The 21,972-nt window shown below is 44.6% G+C and overlaps 1 protein-coding gene across 2 annotated transcripts in view; it reads right to left on the bottom strand.

Moving 5' to 3' along the window:
* Positions 1-337: 337 nt before the first annotated feature.
* The window catches only part of NDUFAF6 (NADH:ubiquinone oxidoreductase complex assembly factor 6), a 31,267-nt gene continuing 9,632 nt past the window's right edge, over positions 338-21,972 (bottom strand). Inside the window, exons 6-9 of one of the 2 annotated variants that reach the window (XM_072151455.1) lie at positions 20,599-20,732; positions 14,267-14,368; positions 1,857-1,913; positions 338-829 (exon numbers count right to left, since the gene is read on the bottom strand). In XM_072151455.1, the coding sequence (XP_072007556.1) occupies positions 701-829; positions 1,857-1,913; positions 14,267-14,368; positions 20,599-20,732 (422 nt within the window). In that variant the 3' untranslated portion in view covers positions 338-700. The remainder of the gene's footprint in view (positions 830-1,856; positions 1,914-14,266; positions 14,369-20,598; positions 20,733-21,972) is intronic. The other variant, XM_072151456.1, reaches the window with a different exon arrangement.

The following is a 21,972-nucleotide window of genomic DNA, read 5'->3' as shown; positions in this document are numbered from 1 at the left end:
ACATAGGGGCACATTTACTTACCCGTCCGTAGGAGTTCACAGAAAGTACATTGTCCGACGATCCTGCACTGTGCCGCGATTCACTAAGATCGTGCGCAAGATATCCTGCATGTGTCGCTTCCCCGCTCAGGTCCACTGGAGTTCTCCTTCTTCTTCCTGGTTTATGTTAGAGCTTGATCTTGCGACACAATTTGAATATTAAATACCGCGCTCAGTCCGAAACAGTCGGATCGTCCAACGGCCCGTCCCCCGATTTATGTCGCATGAAAGCCGGCGCAATCCCCGAAAAGTCAGAAAATCTGACGAAGGTGCGGCCGCGGAACCTTAGTAAATAAGCTCCATAATGGCTAAATACAGAGTTACCCCCCAATGTGGATTTCTACAGAGTTTCTACTAGGACTTCTAATAGGAGAACACTCCAAACTCCGCTTCAGAGAAGATGCTGATCGGACTTTGCATTTGCATACAAATTCAGGAACTGAATGTTTATTTTTACAGGCTTGTAGAGGAAGATTTTAGGGATAGGACAATGCTTTCTAATGGCAGTTTATGAAAAATATATTTATTTTTGGGGGAGGTTACTTCCACTGACAGGTTCCTTTATAAGCAGGAATCTCTAATCACAATACCATCAGAAAAGGACACTAAGATGGAATGGAGAATAAACAGAAAAGGCATTTTTTTAATTAGAAAAATAAATTTAATAGATTTTCCTCCAGAACTGTATATATAAAGACAATGGCAACCATGGATCGCGCCGCTGTAAGCTTGGGTGGAATATATTAAAGTCTGACTTCCGGAGTCTTTTTAAAAAACCATCCAAGGGAACCTGGAGAATCAAAGACATACACAATTACTTACTATTTCTTTCAAGTAGGATAGGTCATCAATATCAGATTGTTGCAGGCTTTATCCATCAGCACTCCATCTCAGTTTAGTGGCCAAATCTAGGAACTGCAGGCGACCAGCTATTCTAATTAATGGGGGCTAATTCCCAGTACTTGCCACTACCAAGAAAACAGAGCTTTACTAATGGTAAATTCATGCATTTTAAGTATTAGGATATCTTGTTAGAATATTGTAGAGAAATGAACTGTGATTTCCAACATAGCTTTATAATTTATTTTCATTATGACATTTTCAGGAGATTCCCAGTTTAATCCGTATGCTAATGAGGCACCTGGTGTATCTGGGTTGTGTTCTTACCACTCGGAGTATGCTATTCTATTACAGCCCAAATCACTTCAGTCTTCTTCCAGTTTCTCCCTGTTCTTCTCACAAGACAGAGAGGGTAGTGATCAAGGCTTGGAGAGATAATTGAAGCTTTTTTAATGTGGTCAAAGCTTTTTACTGTAGCCTAGTACCAGTGGGTGTTACCAGTGGCTGCTTGCTGCAATGCACTCAACGTGTATGGAGAGGGCTTAGCCAGTGAGCCCTCTCTGAACAACCGCAGCCGAAGTGTGATGTATAGAGAAGTCACACGTCACTAAGGGGTAAAGATTTTAAAGGCCTTAAAAAAAAAAAAAAAAAATTGGCCCTTAAAGGCACTCTCCCTAAAGAGATATATTTCCCTTTCTATGGGCTCTCAACAAGTCAGCTTCCTATACTATACTGTACTGTACTGGGAAGATGTAATAACAGCACTGTCCACAAGGAGTCCATTACTCTTGGAAAAGACTAAGTGGTTTGACTATTATCCTACATCATGTCACTAGGCTTCTTGAAAGGCAGACACTGATGAATTAGGAACCGCCCTATTTGAGGTGGCACTGGAGGCCTAGCTTTCTCATCATAGAAAGTTTATCTGCATATTCCTGACCTAGGTAAGAGCAAAATATAACCGCTGAAATACTTACTGTGATATTAAAGGCAGGGAAAGCAGCTTTATGGACTTTGTTCTGAAAAGACCGAGCCTGCAAGCCAAGAGATAAGGAGGATAAGCAAAGGGTTAACCGCCTTATATGGTGCAGAGTTTATGAATGTAATACAATAATAAATAAATCATATTTGTAATAATAAAAGAACCATTTGCCTTCTAACCTCAGTATATACTAAAATGGGAGCACAACCACAAAAACTGAGAGAAGAAAAAGAAAGCAATCGGTAGCCAATTGCAAATTTTAAAGTGGAATCTCATGCAACAAATCCACGGAAAATCTTATGCTGAAACACAACGAGGCTTCCTTAAAAGGAACCCGTCACTAGAGACCTTATTTTCAGGACAGGTTGAAGAAGCCCATTACAGTTGCAGTGCAAATATGTCTTTCTGCCTTTTCTAAGCATTTGCATTACTATAAAATTGTGTTATAACTTATCTTGCACCCTCTGTGTAGTCCCAGGGGTTGGGCTTTGGTTTGGATGCATTTAAAAAAAACAACATGTGACTTGTCTGTGCTGCTCACTCCTCAGCTCTCAGTCCCGACCTTTGTGCTCCTGTACAGCTCCTCCATCCCGTTCCTTCACAGAGGTCACAGCCTGGTAAGGTGACATCAGTGGGTGAGGGAGGAGCTGTACATGAGCACAAAGGTGGGGGCCAAGAGCTGAGCAGTCTGCCGCACTGACAAATCATGTGTTGTTTTTTGAAATGCAGCCAAACCAAAGCCCAAACCCTAGAACTACACAGAGGATTCTGTCAGGGTGTGAGGTAAGTTATAACACACAATTATATTGCAATGCAAATACTCAGAGAAGGCAGAAAGTCACTGAAGGTGTGATGGGCTTCTATAACTTGACTCTAGTGAAAATTAAGTCTCTTGTGACAGGTTCCCTTTAAAGGGGATGTCTGGCAGGAAGTTTCACTAATCCTTTGTCACTTACATTCCAAAGTTTACCATTCCAATGTTTAGAATCGACTTCACTTCTCTGATTCTATATCACAGAGAACAGCAATTCGGAAATGACACCAGCATTATGGTTCGGAGGGTACTGTTACAGTAAGGGTTTAAAATGCTGGTGACAGGTTCCCTTTAAAGCAGGGTGAAAATACTTTACTAGTGAAAATTAATGCATAATATATATATATATATACATACACCAGTATATTCTCATTACCACATAACATCGCCATTGTGAGAATGATTACTCCTCTTCTTAGACTCCTGAAGAAGGGTTTTAGAAGGTCAATTTAATTTACCTTCAGCCATCTATAATTTCTTGTAGGATTAGAACAGTTTATAGTGTGAGTTGAATACACTATTGATTTATAAATCTGCTTGAGGGAGGGTTTTTTTTTTTAATTAACACATTTACTTCTTATCTCACTTTATGGGATGCTGCAAACAAATTAATGTCGGGAACATTAAGCCTCATCGGTCAATGAACACCACTGATTATTTGGCTTGTGTAAATACATTTTATGCATATTTCATATAGATGGGATAGATAAGGGTCTTGAGAGCAGGGACTGGGGAGGGGGCTGCAGAGGTGTGACGAGGGTATAATACAGAGCTTGGGGTGCAGGGAGAGACACAGAAAGTTGTGAAGGATCATAGACTGCGGTGGTGGAACACTCATATCTTGCAAGAGAATTCTGCAACCACAGAGATGCACAGACACGAGATTCATCCGCTAGCTACACAGAGAGCAGCATCACATAGACTCCCCCTCCCTCAAGAGTAAAAAGGAGCAGCAGCCTCTCCTCTCTGTGAAATCGTCCTTTATGTTTTGTGTTAACAATCTATGGACTCACAGAGATGATCGTCAAAGAGAAAAAAGACGAGAATCACAGCTTCTGCTTTAACCATCTAAAACGAGGAGGATAGAAAAGAAACTGCTGGACATAATTCCATAGGAGCGGCTGTGCGCTCTCGCGGCTGCTCCTCTCTCACGCTGTGTTCCAACCTAAAGCCGGGAGAAAGGAATCTCTTCTCCGACACCCCCCGATGCTGATTGGATGGTGTCAGAGGATTTTAGCATAGTCACTCCCCCCATCCCCCCCCACCCGTACTGCAGCTTCTCCTCTCTGACGATACAGAACTCGGAATAGTCAGATCCCGGGGCTCATATCTCAGGAACGGAAGGGGCCAAGGAGGAAAATTCAAAGTGACCCCCGAATCAGGTCACTACCAGTGCCTACATGCTGGTATGTTCAGTTTAGGATCTTTGGGGTAGTGAAAGGTCCTCTTTAAAGGCAAAGTTTCCCTACATCACGAGAGCTATTGATTTGTGAAAAAAAATGGCTTGCAGTCATTAAGTGATATTAACCATTGTTTAGATCCGAATGATAAATGACCACCCGGATAACTTGAGGATTACACACAGTCCCTATGTAGTTATGCTTTGACCTCTTCGCCAATGTACCATAAATCATGTCCCACTGTCACACAATACTCATATCAGTGTCATATAGGAGGCGGCACTGGACCTTGGTGATCAGAGACCTTTTCAACCTCTTTAATCTTGTTAAACACTGTATAAGGGACAATATCCCCTCGTAGAGGTCATCATTGGTCCATGACGCCAGGATTGTTGTTACCATGGAGATAGCATAGACCTTATAAAAGGTCCGCCAGGGCGCTCTCTCTCTGTACCCAATATGGGAACATTATGGTATATTGAACATACCGGTACATGATGAAAATATAAATTTTACTTACAAATTTATTAACCACTTCAGACACTGAGCCTGAGTAATAACCAGCCAGAGACAACAAAGATCTACTGTCAAGGTTTAGTCTTTATAACTGAAGCTCCTGTGCCTGTACAGCTTTTTTACAGCCAGATTCCCATAGTAGTATCTATGATCGGACTTAATTGTCTGTAATCAACCCCTCTTATGCGGTGGTAAATCCAACCACGGCATCTAAGAGGTGACTTATATTTCGAACTTACTTCTGAGTAGCTGAAGCTTTCCTGTAGCAAGATCATGTGTTACTGTAGAGTCCTGCCTTTATTTTATCCCCTTTTAACACCCTCACCCAATAATGCAATGTTTTATACTTCAACTTTCTATTTAGTGAAGGATTTTATATAATACAAATCATAACAATATATGACTGGCTAAAAAGTAAATATATAGAGGAACTATCTGCACATTATAATTTTCCTGAGTGTCGGTGGAGACTCCCTAAGCAGATGCTGAGTGCTGACAATGTGGGTAGATTGTCAGGGTACAGGGTTTATATACACTTTTGTTTAGCTTTTTAACATTCGCTTGTATCTGACACAGAGAAAAAAGAGAGATGTGACGGATCAGAGATGATGAGATCCATATAAAACACAATGACACACTCCAGCCCTGCTACATCTGAGCTATAACACACAGAAGTAGCTCCGCTAAACCTCCTTCGCCTGCTATAAATATCTTAACTGTAGATTGTAGAGCAAGTCTTTGCACGCTGCTTGACGACAGGATGTGTTTGTGATTCAGCTCGTCTTGCATTGCAGGCGGGAGGGGCAAAGAGAACTGCAGTGTGCAAATAGGAGAAGCTATTCATGCTTGCCCGACCTAAGTCAGAAGATTTATGGTCGGATCCTGGGGCAACCAAAATTGTATACACCAGGACTGTTGGAATTATATTTGTGAAATGCTGCACTTTTGTTCATAACAGTGAATTTGAGAATGTGTCATTTTATTATCCTGAGAATATTTAAAGGAAATCAACCACTTAAAAAATAAAAAAAAAATACTATGTTCCTCTTCATCTTGATCCAGGCGGTGTCCGTTGCTAATCTTGACACGCCAGGATCACCTAGAAAACAAAGTTCTAATTAGCAACGAGGAGCGCTGGGACAAGATGTCTGGTGCTCCGGGCTGCTAATTATGCACGACCCTGCACCTCCCTCTCCCATGCTGGGAAAATGAGAGAGAGTGGTGACATCACCTCGCTCTGTGCTGCTACATATAACTTTGTGTCACAGGTGCTCCCGCGACCCATATCGTGGGCTCACCAGTGCCCCCCGGGTGCCCGCGCTTCTCACCTGTCGCCGCTCCGGACTCTCGCCCGTGGCCCTTGCACGACCGTCCCCGTCTCCTGGGGAGCATGCGCGCCGGCTTCAGGAAATTTAAAGGGCCAGTGTACCGTTAACTGGCGCTGGCCATTTCCCAGAAGGCTATTTAAACCTGCCTCTCCCATCATACCCAGTCGGATCTTCGTGCCTTGTGCCTTAGAGAAATCTTTGTCTAATGCCCTGTGCGGTTATTGCTTTTTCCCATTGTGACCCCAGTTCCGTTCCTGACTGCGCTTCTCCGCTGCTTGCCTTGACATATTATTACGTTCCCCCACTCTGATCCAGTGCTTCCCGTCCTGACCTCTTGCCTTTCCCTGACTACGAGATTGCCTGCTGTTCCTGTACCTCGACCTTGGCTGCCACAGCGGACAAGTCACACATGCGGAACGACCTGGTGGTACCACGCCGCAGCAAGACCATCCTGCTTTGCGGCGGGCTCTGGTGAAGACCGGGTGCCACTTACATTCCGGTCCCAGGTGTCATCATCCGCGGTGGTTCAGAGGATCCACTACCTCAGATTCTGACGCTTTGTTTTCATCTTGATCCTGACTCTGTCTGTTGCTAGTTGTGACACGCCGGGATCAAGATGAAGAGGTGCAGAGGTATTTATTTCTAGGTTGTTGTTTTTTTTGTTTTTTTAAGTGGTTTATTTCCTTTAAGAATCTTGTCTTCTTGGGTATACTCCATTGAATAGTATTTATACAGCTAAACTGAAATTTTCTTATTTTTCTTATACCGTCAACAGAACTGCGCTATACAAGAATGTACAAACTGATTTTGTGCTGCATCTCCCTGGGAATAGATGAACCAATGCAATCAGTTTTTCCTCCGAAACTGAGAATTTTAGTGGAATTGAAAGTGCTGTCTAACAATACGAAGCGACAATAAAGCGAGCAAATAATTCCAGCGTATAAAAAAAAAAAATTCTTTTAATTTATTACCATTACTGTCAGAATGTCAGACCTCTTAGTAACTAATGATGAGCAAATAGTACAATCCAGGACACGGAAGACCGTCTTAAGGCGTAAGTAATGAATGTTTTGACCACATCTTGGCGCGGTTCTCGTATCATTTGCATTCATTAAATCTTGATGCTTTCAGCTTGAAATTAATGGAAATGACCGCTGCAGGATCGGTGAGATATTCAGGATTATGGGATGGATAACAATTTGTGCCCAAGTTCTGCTCTTGGTAAACAACCGATCTTCAAACGGGAAACAATGACTTTCGAGAAAAAGGGGAGTATTACAAGGATGGGTCAAGGTCTCTACAACTGGAGCTCCTCATTTAGGATTATTGGGTTCCTAATTAAGTAACCTTGTTCTATGAGGTCTATTTTTCCCAATAGGGCACATGTAAAGAGCTTGGCTATATAAGAAAACAGCAATGAACATACAGAAGAAGCGATACCAGAAAATGGTGTTCGGGCTGAATGAATCCTGGGCATGTGTCTCCCATCCTCGTGTGTACAGAACTTCTGTCACAGATGAGATGTTTTCTCTCTCTATCGTAGCACCAAGGACACAAGGAGTCACAGCAGCCGCTATATATATATATGTATATATATATATATATATAATACCATCCATTTAATACAGCTGCTGTCGTCAGTAAGGCTTTCCACACGCAATAGTGACAGCTATATCATAATCAAGGTGAGGTGAAGAGCACAGAAGACAATCCAGGGATTGTTACCCAATAACTTACCCGGGGCAGCGTGCCAACGCACATTGTGCCAGATCAATAAACAGTAACAGATAATTATCAGGGCGGGTTGGGCGACAGCCGGGGCCCGAAGCTTTCCGAATCACCCACCAAGTTTGATATTAACCGATAAAATAAAGGGAGGGACCTCCAGTCGTTAAGTCCTGGCTTTTGACACATATGTAGACTAGAGCCCCTCTCGGACCTTTGAAGGTGACTGTGGTAATCTAACATTGGCTGAGTGGTTTGTGCACGTTCACGTGAATGCCCTGGAGTGCCATATCTGATGTCACAACCAGGAAGTCCCGCCCACTTCAGGAAAAGCTGAGAGTTTTTTTATTGATAGCCTCATACCTATTAGCCCTTTCAGGCTAGAAAGAAGCCAGAAGCATGATACAGGCATGGTTGGCATTGTTGTCAAAGGCTCCCTCCAGCGGTGCTAAAACTAATTTTTTGTGAGTAACTTTACAGGTATGTTTTAACTTCACATATTTCTGGTTCTGTAGCACACAAGCCTCATTGTTTTAGCCTGCATTTTTAAAGACGAGATTCTCATCTTTACAAGGACACTCAGAATCATGGTGCTATAGAGCACAACATACAGGGGCAGATTTACTTACCCGGTCCCTTCGCGAAGCAGCGGCGCGTTCTCTGCGGTGGATTCCCGGGATTCACAAAGGTAGTTCCTCCGCGGTCCACCAGGTGGCGCTGCTGCGCTGAAGTTCCCCGGAGGCGTGCTGGAATGCCCTGAAATTCACCGGCCTATACCTGGTGAAGGTAAGTGTAATTTTCGCTACACATTTTTTTTCTTAAATGCGGCGGTTTTTCCGAATCCGTCGGGTTTTCGTTCGGCCACGCCCCCCGTATATTTTAGCGGAGGCTGGCAGATCAGATGGCACTAATATCACTGAACGTTCTGTCGAGTACAGCGTGCAGCAATCTGGATTATGTTTTTCATTTTACAAGCAGCTCTATGGATACGATATACAGCGACAATCTATACCTCTCTCTATGGACTCCAGACATTATAGAGATCTCCGAGCTGACGATCCTAACACGCGCTTTGTTGTCTGAACTTAACCAATTCTCTTTCAAGTCCAGTCTCATACGAGTAAGCAGCGTAGATGCTAATAAGTGAGTAAATATAGCCACTAGGGATGTACACAAGTTATTATCAGGCAAGTATGAACCTACGTGCTTAACATACTGCCCGAATTATCACGCTACGCAGTCAGCTAGAACGCACGGGGAGATAAACAAGCCCCGCAGCCAACAAGCATCTGCTCTTCACAGATACGTAGATTAATATTCACTCCGGACAACAGATTCCATATGTATTTATAGAGGAAAATGTATGCACGTCTCAGTAGTCACAAATCAGCAATCGTAAGAGCCCGTAATCACACCTGTACGATGTGTAAATGTGACTCCGGAATAAATGATTTTCCCCTCTATCTCATTTTCCTGGAAGGTTCGGCCACTAAATTATTGCAAGTCGCTGATTATGGAAAAACTCTTTCTGTAAAGTGCCCCCTCTTTATACTTCAGAAGCTTCTGCCGTGGACACCCCCTAGGCTTTACTTGTGGCGTTGTCCATCTGGCCCACTTGTACAAGGTCCAAATTAAATCCTTCAAGATCCCAGGAATACCTACAGAGTTTAATATTAAAATTCTAGCTGCCGGCAGCCAACACTAGGGGGAGTACTTTGCATGAATCAATAAGGAACTTGCTTTGACTGTTATAATCCTCCTTTATTCTTTCCCAGTAGGATTTTCTCTGAAAACTCTGCCGAATTCCATATTTCTAGCAACAAGTACATACAATACTATGATTACATAGAAGCTTTATGCAGAGTAGAGGGCAGTCACAGCAGCTAGGTGTACACCCAGCCACTGCAACCTCACAGACAAGGCTGTAGAGAAGAGAGCGGATGAAACGTGAAGTCTACATGTCACATAATGAATACATTTCAGCTTTTGTAATAGATAATACAAGGAATAAGAGAAAAATTTGATGTCCTAAGTCAAGTCCATTGCATCACCCAAAGCACCTCCCCTTAGTATTTCTACAGAGTATAATATACACCGTAATAGCCCTCATATAATATATTCCCCAATCGTGTGACACGTATCCTGTGGCCCTCAAAGGGGTTTGCCCATGAACGAAAGTTCTAAAATATCAATCCCCTAGTGATGTTTACACAACAAAGATCATTTTAACCATCTTACTTTACAATGTTACTCAGTGTTATTGCTGTTTTAGCTCCTATCACTCAGTGATGGTCAGTGTAAAATTCTCTTAGCAGACACTTCATGATCCCTCTAGTGTTGTGAGATGCTGTGTGCTGACAATGTGCTTAGATTATCAGGGTACAGGGTCCATATACACTTTTATTTAGCTTCTGAACATTGTACTAGTATCTGACACATAGAAAAAGAGAGATGGGACAGATCAGAGATGATGAGATGCATGACGTGGATATAAAACACAATGACTCAGCTCTGCTAACTCACACAGAGTCAAATATAACACACACAGAGTCAACCCTGCTATATGCCTCCCTTCCGGATAAAGACCTTATCTGTCTGTAGTTTGTAGAGCAAGTCTCTGCACACTGCTGCCTGCTAGCAGGAAGTGCCTGTGACCGAGCTGGTCTTGTAATGCAGAGGGGAGGGGCATGAGGCAGAGAACACCGCAGTGTGCAGACAGGAGAAGCTATTCATTAGTAGATTCCGACCATTGTCAGAAGATTTACTGTCAGGTTCTGTCCTAAGCCACCACCCTCCAAGGTGTGTAATTTTCACCCACTAACCACATAAATAACTATCCCTCCCATACAATGTTCAGGTGGGCATGCATAAGGCAGAGAAACAGTGTTATGCTTCATGTATATACACTGGACCACTGATTAGTGATTTTAAAGGGTCACTATATGCAAAAACTAACAATCCAGTATTTGGTTGTGGCGCTATATATGCTGCCTTAGTTTCATTCACCTGAATGGTGCAGTTACAGAGATCTCCTGACATTGGGGCTGGAATCACAATGTCTTTATAGAAAATAAACTCAAATATTAACATATAATGTTATAATATGGAGTAATACAGGATTGCAAGATACTAAAAGTGAACAGTAAATGTTCATAGGGTCTTATACTTATCATGTTAAAGTCTGGTATAAGTGTACAAACCCTTTAAAACTGCTATAGCTGAAAGCAGGGGCCTCACAATCAGTCATTCATTTATTGTGATTGATATTAAAGATACAATATACATATTACAACAGATAAAAAATATATATCATAATTTGATAAAAAAAAAATCCATCCTGATAAACCAGGGACATTACTCATAGACCCAGGCACCGGGACTGAGGTAATCTTCTTATATGTGTTATCCATGGCCTGCTTCCTTCTAAAATCAACTTTTAAAATTATACTAATGAGAGCCAGTAGAGCTCTGACAGCATTACCAGAGCCCCTCCCTACTGCAGATTCAGTCAGTTACACTGCCTCCCCTTCCCCCTAGTAAACCCTCCCCCTGCCTCCTGCAATCTTACATAGTGGGAGGGGGGGTTCTTCTGCACAGTGTAAGAGCCTGTGAAGCTCCAGCACCAAAGGGCTCTAGTAACCCCCCCCCCCCCCAGACACCTTCTGACTCATTAGCATAATTGTAAAAGCGTATTTTAGAAGGAAGGAGGCCATGGATAACACATATAAGAAGATTACCACAGTCCCGGTGCCTGGATCTATGAGTAATGTCCCTGGTTTATCAGGATGGATTTTGATGGTAGATTTCCTTTCACTTTTAGTAAATAATCTTCTACATATAAACTGTAGATACATAAATATGGGGTTAGTTCATTTCTAGGTGAAATTCATATAAACAATCCAACAAATAGGGATGTACATAACTTATTATCAGGCAAGTAAGGACCTATGGGCTTAACATGTTACAGGCATCTAGAACGCACAGCCAAACATAAAAACTAAAATTTCAAAAGTGAAGCTAAAAAGTAAAAAAAAAAAAAAAAAAATCAATAACATTTTCACTTTTGAGCAAATATTTTACATAACTGACAAGCGGTTAAGTTTCAGTGAGGCTTGAGAGCTGGAGACCTTTGTTACTATCACTTACATTACTCATTTCTACAATAAAAAGGTTTTGTTATGCTTTAAGCTGCATAATTACCCCAGCCTCATGCCTGTCATCTAACATGACATGTTATTTCTATATGTCACCTATGTATGAAGAGGTAATTACCAGGCGGCTGACGCCATTACTAGTAGTCATGGAGATGGCAATGAGCGCAAGGCTGGGATCACGGAAAAGTAGAGAACACATGTAACCATTGTGTGATGGTGACATCATTGATTACTTTTTCATTGGAGGGTTCCTTTAAAAATACAAACAGAGGGGGGGGGGGACGCGTGGCCGATCGCCAAACCTGCAGGACGCAACCTGTGGGAACTCTGCTGCCGAAGCAACTATCGGTGGCCATCCTGCCACTTAGTTGGCAGCCAAAAGACCACCAATACCAGCCTCAGGGGGCTTGCACAGGCCCATACATATCTGATGGTAAGCGGCCTCTGGCACCTATGACTTTACAGACCCCAACCTGCCACCAACCAGAGATGGGCTTGCGCCATCTGAGGGTAGCCTCCCTCGGGCTGGCCTGGCCATCCTCTCCTCGGGCTGGGCTGGCCTGGCCATCCTCTCCTCGGGCTGGCCTGGCCTGGCCATCCTCTCCTCGGGCTGGCCTGGCCTGGCCATCCTCTCCTCGGGCTGGCCTGGCCTGGCCATCCTCTCCTCGGGCTGGTCTGGCCTGGCCATCCTCTCCTCGGGCTGGCCTGGCCTGGCCATCCTCTCCTCGGGCTGGCCTGGCCTGGCCATCCTCTCCTCGGGCTGGCCTGGCCTGGCCATCCTCTCCTCGGGCTGGCCTGGCCATCCTCTCCTCGGGCTGGCCTGGCCTGGCCATCCTCTCCTCGGGCTGGCCTGGCCTGGCCATCCTCTCCTCGGGCTGGCCTGGCCATCCTCTCCTCGGGCTGGCTTGGCCATCCTCTCCTCGGGCTGGCCTGGCTTGGCCATCCTCTCCTCGGGCTGGCCTGGCCTGGCCATCCTCTCCTCGGGCTGGCCTGGCCATCCTCTCCTCGGGCTGGCCTGGCCATCCTCTCCTCGGGCTGGCCTGGCCATCCTCTCCTCGGGCTGGCCTGGCCATCCTCTCCTCGGGCTGGCCTGGCCATCCTCTCCTCGGGCTGGCCTGGCCATCCTCTCCTCGGGCTGGCCTGGCCATCCTCTCCTCGGGCTGGCCTGGCCATCCTCTCCTCGGGCTGGCCTGGCCATCCTCTCCTCGGGCTGGCCTGGCCATCCTCTCCTCGGGCTGGCCTGGCCATCCTCTCCTCGGGCTGGCCTGGCCATCCTCTCCTCGGGCTGGCCTGGCCATCCTCTCCTCGGGCTGGCCTGGCCATCCTCTCCTCGGGCTGGCCAGGCCATCCTCTCCTCGGGCTGGCCAGGCCACCCTCTCCTCGGGCTGGCCAGGCCACCCTCTCCTCAGGCTGGCCAGGCCACCCTCTCCTCAGGCTGGCCAGGCCACCCTCTCCTCAGGCTGGCCAGGCCACCCTCTCCTCAGGCTGGCCAGGCCACCCTCTCCTCAGGCTGGCCAGGCCACCCTCTCCTCAGGCTGGCCAGGCCACCCTCTCCTCAGGCTGGCCAGGCCATCCTCTCCTCAGGCTGGCCAGGCCATCCTCTCCTCAGGCTGGCCAGGCCATCCTCTCCTCAGGCTGGCCAGGCCATCCTCTCCTCAGGCTGGCCAGGCCATGGCCATGGTCCCTTAGAAACAAGACTGTGTCCTTGGATACAGCCACCTCTGCTGGAGGGATTGCACAGAGAAACAAAAGGTTTTTGTATATGAAATGCCCGTGAGTTACTACATGTCGCACAGCCGTCCTGTGATAATGATTGCTGAATACAGAGGGTCAGGCAGGACTCAATAGCGCATGTCTGTGAGGTGAGGTGGTCGTATCCGAGGAAGCTATCTTGTTTCTAAGGGACAACATGGCTACATTTATGAGAAATTATTTTCACACAGGAACATTTTTTTAAAATAAAATCTAATTGAAGAAATGTTTATATATGGCAAATGAATTTAATTAAATGTGAATGCCCAGATGGGAATACCCTTTAATTAGCCAATGAGAAGCAAGTATGACTTACATGTGTTATGCCAAGGTACAACATGTCCGGGAACAGCCCCTGAGCCAGCGCGCGAAATATCGCGCACACAGTCGCCACGACCCGCCTTCATCTTATCGGAGGCACCGCGCATGCATGAGAGCAGAGTGACACACAGAAGACACAGAGACATGCTACACGTAGCAAAAAATAAGCGGATACATTGTCACCCAGAACCAGAAAGCTTAATAGATAGGCAGAACAACAAACACATAACATATAGGTATAGCATAGAGTGGTGCAAGTAGCACATAAAATTAGAAAAAAGCAAAGATACAATAGTAAAGTTAAAAAATGTGGAATTACTAGAAACAAGAGCGGAGCACTGAAGACTTCCTATTAGGAAAAGCGCGTGTCTTAACAGATGTAAAGATAGACTTACATGTTCTAGGTGTACGTGGGCCTGGCTCGCTATATCAAATATAACATCTTTGACATTTCTCTCCTGGCTGCCTCTGATGAAATCTTCTTGTGACGCTCCATGCTGAGGAGAAAATAAAAACAATTCCAATAAAAACAAAGCATCTTAATCCAGCGCAACGGATTACGAAACCCAAAGGGAAGATGGGAAGCGTCTATGCACCAGGCACCGGAACGTGATGTGTTGCGCAGTTATTGTTAGGAACATACATAAAGCTGTATTTTTCAGTAGTAGGTTAGGGGGGGATAACAAGTTCATCAGCATGGGTCCGACTGCTGGGATTGCAAGAACAGGACCCCCAGAAATAGGGAGATTGGGGGTCCCATTTAGGCTCGTCCTGCCGCTCCATTCAACAGGTTGCAAGTGTCATAAATTGGTGGGAATGTCAAGGACAGCGCACAACTCTGGCACACACTACTGGAACACCACCAGATTATTATCCCCTAACCTATGGATGAGGATTACAAACTCGATACAAGCCCTTTAAGTGAAGGAGGCTGAACTGCAAGTACTTGCTAGGAAGTATCCACAATGCTCACCGCTTCACACTGCAGATGTCAGAGCACCGCTTCACAGAATCAAGATTAATCAGAAAAAGAAAACCCTCTTAAAGTGGTTTCCCAACTTATTTATAGATCAACAACTCATCTTTAGAATAGTGCCACTTTACAGGGAAAGACCAAAATGGCAGCTCAGCCTCTCTTTAGAGAAAGTGTAAATTCCCCACTGATATCAATATCACTAATGGGAGGAGGGGGGATTTAAAGATGAAAGAAAACAGGTTTTTAAAATTCTTATAGAATTTGTATACAGGCAGTATATAGGTACAAGATAGGGTCTGTAGGTTTGTTCTTAAGTTGAATTTATATGTAAGTCAGAACTGTATATTTATCATTGTAATCCCAGCCAGGATTTTTTTTTGGATTCTGACAATTGGATTTTAAAAATGTTGGGTTGTCATAAGAATCAGGATTAATAATAAATCTTCATTACAGACGCCTGTGATAACTGTAATAGCTGATTATTGCAGTCTAAGGCTAAAGAGTAGTAAATTACAGGCAGTCCCCGGGTTACATACAAGATAGGGTCTGTAGGTTTGTTCTTAAGTTGAATTTGTATGTAGGTCGGAACTGTATAGTTTATCAATGTAATCCCAGCCAGAACTTTTTTGGTCTCTGTGACAATTGGATTTTAAAAATGTTGGGTTGTCATAAGAACCAGGATTAATAATAAAGCTTCATTACAGACACCTGTGATAACTGTTACAGCTGATTATTGTAGCCTAGGACTAAAGTACAGTAAATTACCAATATCCAGAGGTCCGTTTGTAACTAGGGGTCGTTTGTAAGTCGGGTGTTCTTAAGTAGGGGACCGCCTGTACCAACATCCAGAGGTCTGTTTGTAACTAGGGGTCATCTGTAAGTCGGGTGTTCTTAAGTAGAGGGGCCGCCTGTAGTGGAAATTTGAAAAATTATGCTAGAAAAATGTAAATATAAAATAATGATGTGATCCAGCTAGGTATCAGGGGACGTGTCCCAATAGATCACTAAAGATAAATCAAACTTATTTTTCTTAATATCTTTGAGTTTGACAGCGGATTAACAAATATCTAGGAAAAAACATCATAAAAAGAAGAATAAAAGCCTCAGAGCCAGAGTTGAATTCATCATAAATTATGTCCAACATATAATCCCGAGACAGCCTTCTAGCTCGCCGATGCTGCCTCCGAGATCAGAGCAAATCTATTCCGGAATCAGTAATTTTCCAATATTTACACGGATCTGTAAGTACGTAAAACACTATAAATAAAACATTATAGGAGAAGCAAATGCAATGTACAGAGAGAGAAAAGCGCAAAAATAATCCCCAGATTTGACAGGTTATTGCCGACATCTGGGAGATGATTGAAAGCTTTATGTTGTGGAATATAATTTAGATGGATCCCACAGATCAGTGATGTAAAGATGAAGACACGAGTACCATACATAGCACTGCAGTATTCATCTATTGATCTAGTAAATTAGTCAGAAAATTAAAATTCTATATCCTTGTCCCCCCCTATCACACTATGAACCTCTTCTAAAACATAGTCAAGCAAAAGGGTAACAATTTTTTGGAATTTTGACTTTATCCCACCCACCATCTACTTCAGCTATGAATGCGAGACTTCCATGTATCTCATACATACATTTGCAGTGTGAGCTTAAGCTAAGCAGATTCATGTCATGTAACTGCAGGATTACGTTTTTTTGCTTCTGGTGACGAAACAATCTTTACATTCTTCCACTGGATAAGGCCTAACCTGCTGATCAGTGGGGGTCTTAGTGCTGAGACCCACACAGATCGCGAAAACGAGAGGTCAGTCGCACCCCTCGTTGCTCCATCAGACTAATGGAGCAGATGGCCGTGCGCATGACCGTTCTGCTCCATTAATCTCTATGGAGCTGACAGAAATTGCCGAGCACCACGCTCACCGATCTCTGATGGACCCCTTGTTTTCGCGATCTGTGGGGGGTCTCTGCACTGTCGGAACGCAAGTTGTTCCATCAGAGTAATGGAGCAGACGGCCGTGCATGACCGCTCTTCTCCATTAATCTGTATGTAGCTGATGGAGATCGGTGAGCGCTGCGCTCTGCAATTTCCGTCAGCCTCATAGAGATTAATGGAGCTGAAAGGTCATGTGCGGCCGCCTGCTCCATTACTATGACGGAGCAATGAGGGGTCCGCCAGACCCCTCATTTTCCCGATCTGGTGGAGTCTCAGCACTGATCAGCAACAGGATAGGGCCTAACTTTAGTTTGTAGGAAAACCCCTTTACTAATACAAATTACAACCTTTTCCTCGAATTCCCTAATAGCTCAGTGTGTTGTTATGTTAATTCTAAAGTGAAAGGTCAATGGTCTGGATGGAGGAGCAGCCACAAACATTTCAGAGAAAAGAGAAACCGCATCATCCAGCTCAGCAATAGCGGTTTCTCGGATAGGAAAATTGCCAAACTGGAGCTGGAAGAATACAGAATGAAGTCCACCCATCCCAAGGCCAGTAGGTGGACGTCCACCCATTCAGCGCTGGGGTGACAAACACAGCTGTAGAAGTGTAATGGATAGGACTATATTTTCTAGTTGAAGTTATTCCAGAAAGAGGGGCAACTCTTATGCTGGACATAACTCAGTTTAATATTCTGAAGCTATGCCGGACACCATCTGTGTGGTAGGACCTCTATCACATGATATGTTGTCTATTCTATCTGTGTATCTGTGTACATCTTCATATTAAGATATTAAAGCTCTGCCCCTTCTAAGGCTCCTTCAGCGCTTGCTTCCGCGCTTCTCCTAGCTTGTGAGTTTTTCTCTGCAGGAGAAGATGATGTAATCACTCTTCTCCCTGCCAGACAGAATAATCAATTGCTGAACCACCCTCCTGATGCTGTGTATGAGTGATCCAGCTCAGATTGATTAGTCATGTCTTGACTAACCTCTATTTGTAATTCCAAGCTCCCATGTGTAATGTGTTTATGTCAGCCAGTCTGTCCCAGCTTTCCCAAGGTCCTGATTGTTATAATTGTTTTTTCAGCAAAACCACTCAGCTCAGGGATTAACCAAGATATGATCCTGCATCTGTGTAGCTACAGCATTCTCAACGTATGTTTGCTTCATAAGGCAACAAATCAAATGGTCGGTTTCCTTTAAGCCCTATCCACATGACAGGGCCTAACTTGCTAGATTAGGAGAATGAGGGGTCCGAGGCACTCCCTGAGATGAGTGGAGCCGCCGGTTGCGCATAGCCGGGCTGCCCCATTCCCCTCTATGGAGCTCAGCAAGTTAGGCCCTTCTCTATATAACAGTGCACATCTTCCACAGTACACAGCATGAATCGGCAGCTCACATAAAAAATGTCGGGGAGAGGGAGGGGACAGCAGAAGGACAGGACTAGGGATCTCTCATCTCTAATTCCTGCCATGTACCTTCCCCATACGGTCAGCAGCTATAGGACAGATCTGTGTAAGTGTATAAATGTATATATCAGTGCACAAATGTGTGTGCATGAGTGTATAAATGTGTGTATAGATGCAGGATGGAGATATATATATATTCTGGAGGGGCAGGGGTGCCATATTCAGAAGTCTGCTATGGGGCCCTGCCTTTCCTAATTGAGCCCCTGCAATACTAAGGGACTTCAGGGCATTACATTAATAACAATAAATCTTTATTTCTATAGCATCATCAATTCACAGCGCTGTACAGATTGTGAGGTACAAACACAAACAAAATAAGACATAAAACAGAGTAACATACTAAAATGATAGAATAGGAGTGAGGGCCCTGCTCACAGGAGCTTGCAATCTATGAGATTTATGGATGTCAGCATATAGTAGGACTTTGTGAAGCCCAGAGTATTACACTAGACACAGTAATGACACTATAGAGAATTGGCTGCTCCCTGACACCTGTACGGATGTGAGCCACATCACTGCGCCTTCAATTATCTCCCATGTCAAGGCATCAGGTTCAGACACCACCAAAGCCGTCATCTTATCTCCAGCGAGTAAATGTATTTCTCGGATCAACAGAGACGCTGAAAATCAGTGTGAGCGGAGATCGTCCACTACTCTTATTACAGAGCGTATACTGGAGGGACCGGGGATTACAGGAGGCACAAGAGGAACAAAACTTCCACAAATATAAGAGCTATCTCCCGAAATGAGACAGTACATAACACGAGAAACGTAGGAGGTGACTGTACTATGTCACACAGCAGAGTGCTGGGCAGTCTCGTTTTGCTTTGGACAGGTCGTGGACCATGGTTTTCAACTCCATAAAGTACATATAAGAGTAGACAGGACATGTGATGTGAATCTTAACTACCACAGCAATTCACTTGGACCTAGACTGCAGTAGGTGCTTAAAGGAAATCTACCATCAAAATCCATCCTGATAAACCAGGGACATTACTCATAGATCCAGGCACCGGGACTGTGGTAATCTTCTTATATTTCTTATCCATAGCCTCCTTCCTTCTAAAATCAACTTTTAACATTATGCTAATGAGCTAGAGGGGCTCCTAATGCTGTTACCAGAGTTACTCCGTGTTACAGTATGGCAGTATATGGGGATTTTACTACTCATACATTACCATGTGCTGACAGCACATGGTAATGAAAGGGTTAACCCGAAGTAGCTTCGGGTCTTCGTGAGACCCGAAGTTACCATGGCGACGGATCACCGCTCCCCGATGACGTCACGGGGAGCGACGATCCACGGAAAGATGGCGGCGATCAGCGGTAAAACACCCGCGATGCAGCAAAGACTTACCGGCTATGGAGAGGGCTCGGCCCGCGAGCCCTCTCCATGTACCGGGACCCGACATGTGACGTACTATTACGTCACATGTCGGTAAGGGGTTAAGCACCTACTTTAGTCTTCTAAAGGGTCACATCACATGTCCTAACTGCTCTGCTTAGAAATTACAGGATGAAGCTTGTACTTTATGAAGTTGAAAATCACCCATTAACCCCCGATTCAAGTGCAATGAGACTACCTGATCCTTTGTTGATGGGGCACAGTACGTCCAGACTGCTAGCGGTCTCTCATTTATCTTCTATATTGTCTCTGAGCGCTGATCTATTATACCAACATTTCTAAAATCCCAGATAACCCAGACCCGAATAGCCATCCTCCGTCAGACTAATATATTCCCGCTTTCCTCTCCATATTTTATTAAAGCGCTTTTTATCTTCATCATCCTTCCAGCTGATTGCACTTATGGAACTGAAAACGCAATTACGTATGAGCAGGAGATGGAGATTCAGCATGACGGAAAACTAGAATTTTTTCGGAGAGAGAGAGAGATACCGATCATTGCTGTAAACACTCAGGACAGCTCCTCTATATACATGGGCCCAGAGCAAAGCTATTAAAAGGGGGAGGGCCGCGGGCACATAGGGGTTAACAAATTAGTCTTTGCTTCTGGCCTAGCGGCGGATTACGGCGGTGCTGGCAGGGATGTCGTCCTTAAAGTCATTCACAAATTACGATGGCATGTACGCGGCGAGCTTTTACGGGTTTTTTTTTTTTAAATGAAAACCCAGGATGTTACTATGACAACCACTTTAGAAAAAGAATGATTGAGGAAAACGTCTAATGCACCATTCCATTAAGGTAACGGCGATGGGAAACGGTGAAATACGAAAAAAAAAAAAAAAAAATACACAGGTAAAATTGTGTGATAATGGGGCCGACGTTACTAGGAGGGGAAGGTAAACATCACAGTGATGAATGGAGCCGCACACTTACCAGAATACAGATGTCAACGGGAAGGAAGACCTGGCGCCGGCTGCTGTGGAACGGGACGGCCCGGAGGCAGGTGATGATGCCGTGTGCCTTCCCTATGTGACTGGCTGCGTGGTCAGCGTGAACGTCTCGGATACCTGCATCACAGGAGACGGCAAATATATATATAGTTATCATATAACATGATGACCTCCACTCGTGAGATCCTGGCTTCTGACACAAGTGCAAACTAGAGCCTTTCAAGGACCTTTGAAGGTCTTTAAAGGGCATCTAACACTGGAATGAAGCCTGAGGGGCTCCAGGCTCCTTATGTGTTTAGGGAGCCTGGAGCCCCTCTGGCTTCATCAACCTACCATCAAAATCCATCATGATAAACCAGGGACCCTTTCTACAAGATCCAGGCACCGTGACTGTGGTAATCGTTTTATATCCTTTCCTTCTAAAATCTGGATGTTACCAGAGCCCCTCCGTGCTGCAGCTTCACAGGCCGTTACACAAAACAGGAACACTAGCCCCTCCCCCACTGTGTGAGATTACAGCAGACAACGTTAGGTGGGTACAGTATAACAGTCTGTGAAGCCAGCGCACAGAGGGGCTCTAGTAACACCCCCTCTCCCTCTGCTTGATGTAATCTCACTGCAACAAAGGAAGTTGCAGAAGCCAGTAAGAAGTGATCAGCACAGTATAACAGCCTACGAAGCTCCAGCACGGAGGGCTTTAATAACACCTCCCGACACCCTTCTTGCTCATTAACATAATTTTAAAAGTTGGTTTTGGAAGGAAGGAGGCCATGGATAACAAATATGGATTACCACAGTCACTGTGCCTGGATCTATGCGCAAGTATTATTTTATTATTCATGAGGGATTTTGAAGGAAATAGATATTTTAGGAGAACTTGGAGAGCATCCTCACACTCCTGTATTCAAACTGCACCACGGTCCCTCCTCTGCTGTAATATCTAACTAGAAGCTGCCACTACTCTCACGTTAGAGGTAAATGTCAGAGGTCGGTCTGTGATAAAATGCCCGTGTGCTGTCCAGACTTTACCGAGTGACCACAGTGCAGAGGACGGGACTCCTTGTATCATATAGTGATATATACGATACAAGGAGCCCCATCTTCCCCACAGATAAGTAATCCCAATTCGGCGCTGCCATTTTCTGATGAAGAATATATATCACTACTCTGCACCGTGGTCGGTCCTTTTAAGTCCGGGAACGCACCCTGTGATCGAATCGCGAAGCATTTTAATCCCATTTTCTAGGGACTGTGGCATCTAAGGGGTTCACTGGTTAAGGATTGGAATTTGTTCCAATTCCAATCCTCAGCATCAGATCCTGCTTATTCTAGATCACCAAAAAGTAGAATAAGCCCC

The sequence above is a fragment of the Engystomops pustulosus genome, chromosome 5 (assembly GCF_040894005.1).
Source record: "Engystomops pustulosus chromosome 5, aEngPut4.maternal, whole genome shotgun sequence".
Taxonomy (NCBI): Eukaryota; Metazoa; Chordata; class Amphibia; order Anura; family Leptodactylidae; genus Engystomops; species Engystomops pustulosus.
This window is presented reverse-complemented; position numbering and strand designations above follow the sequence as displayed.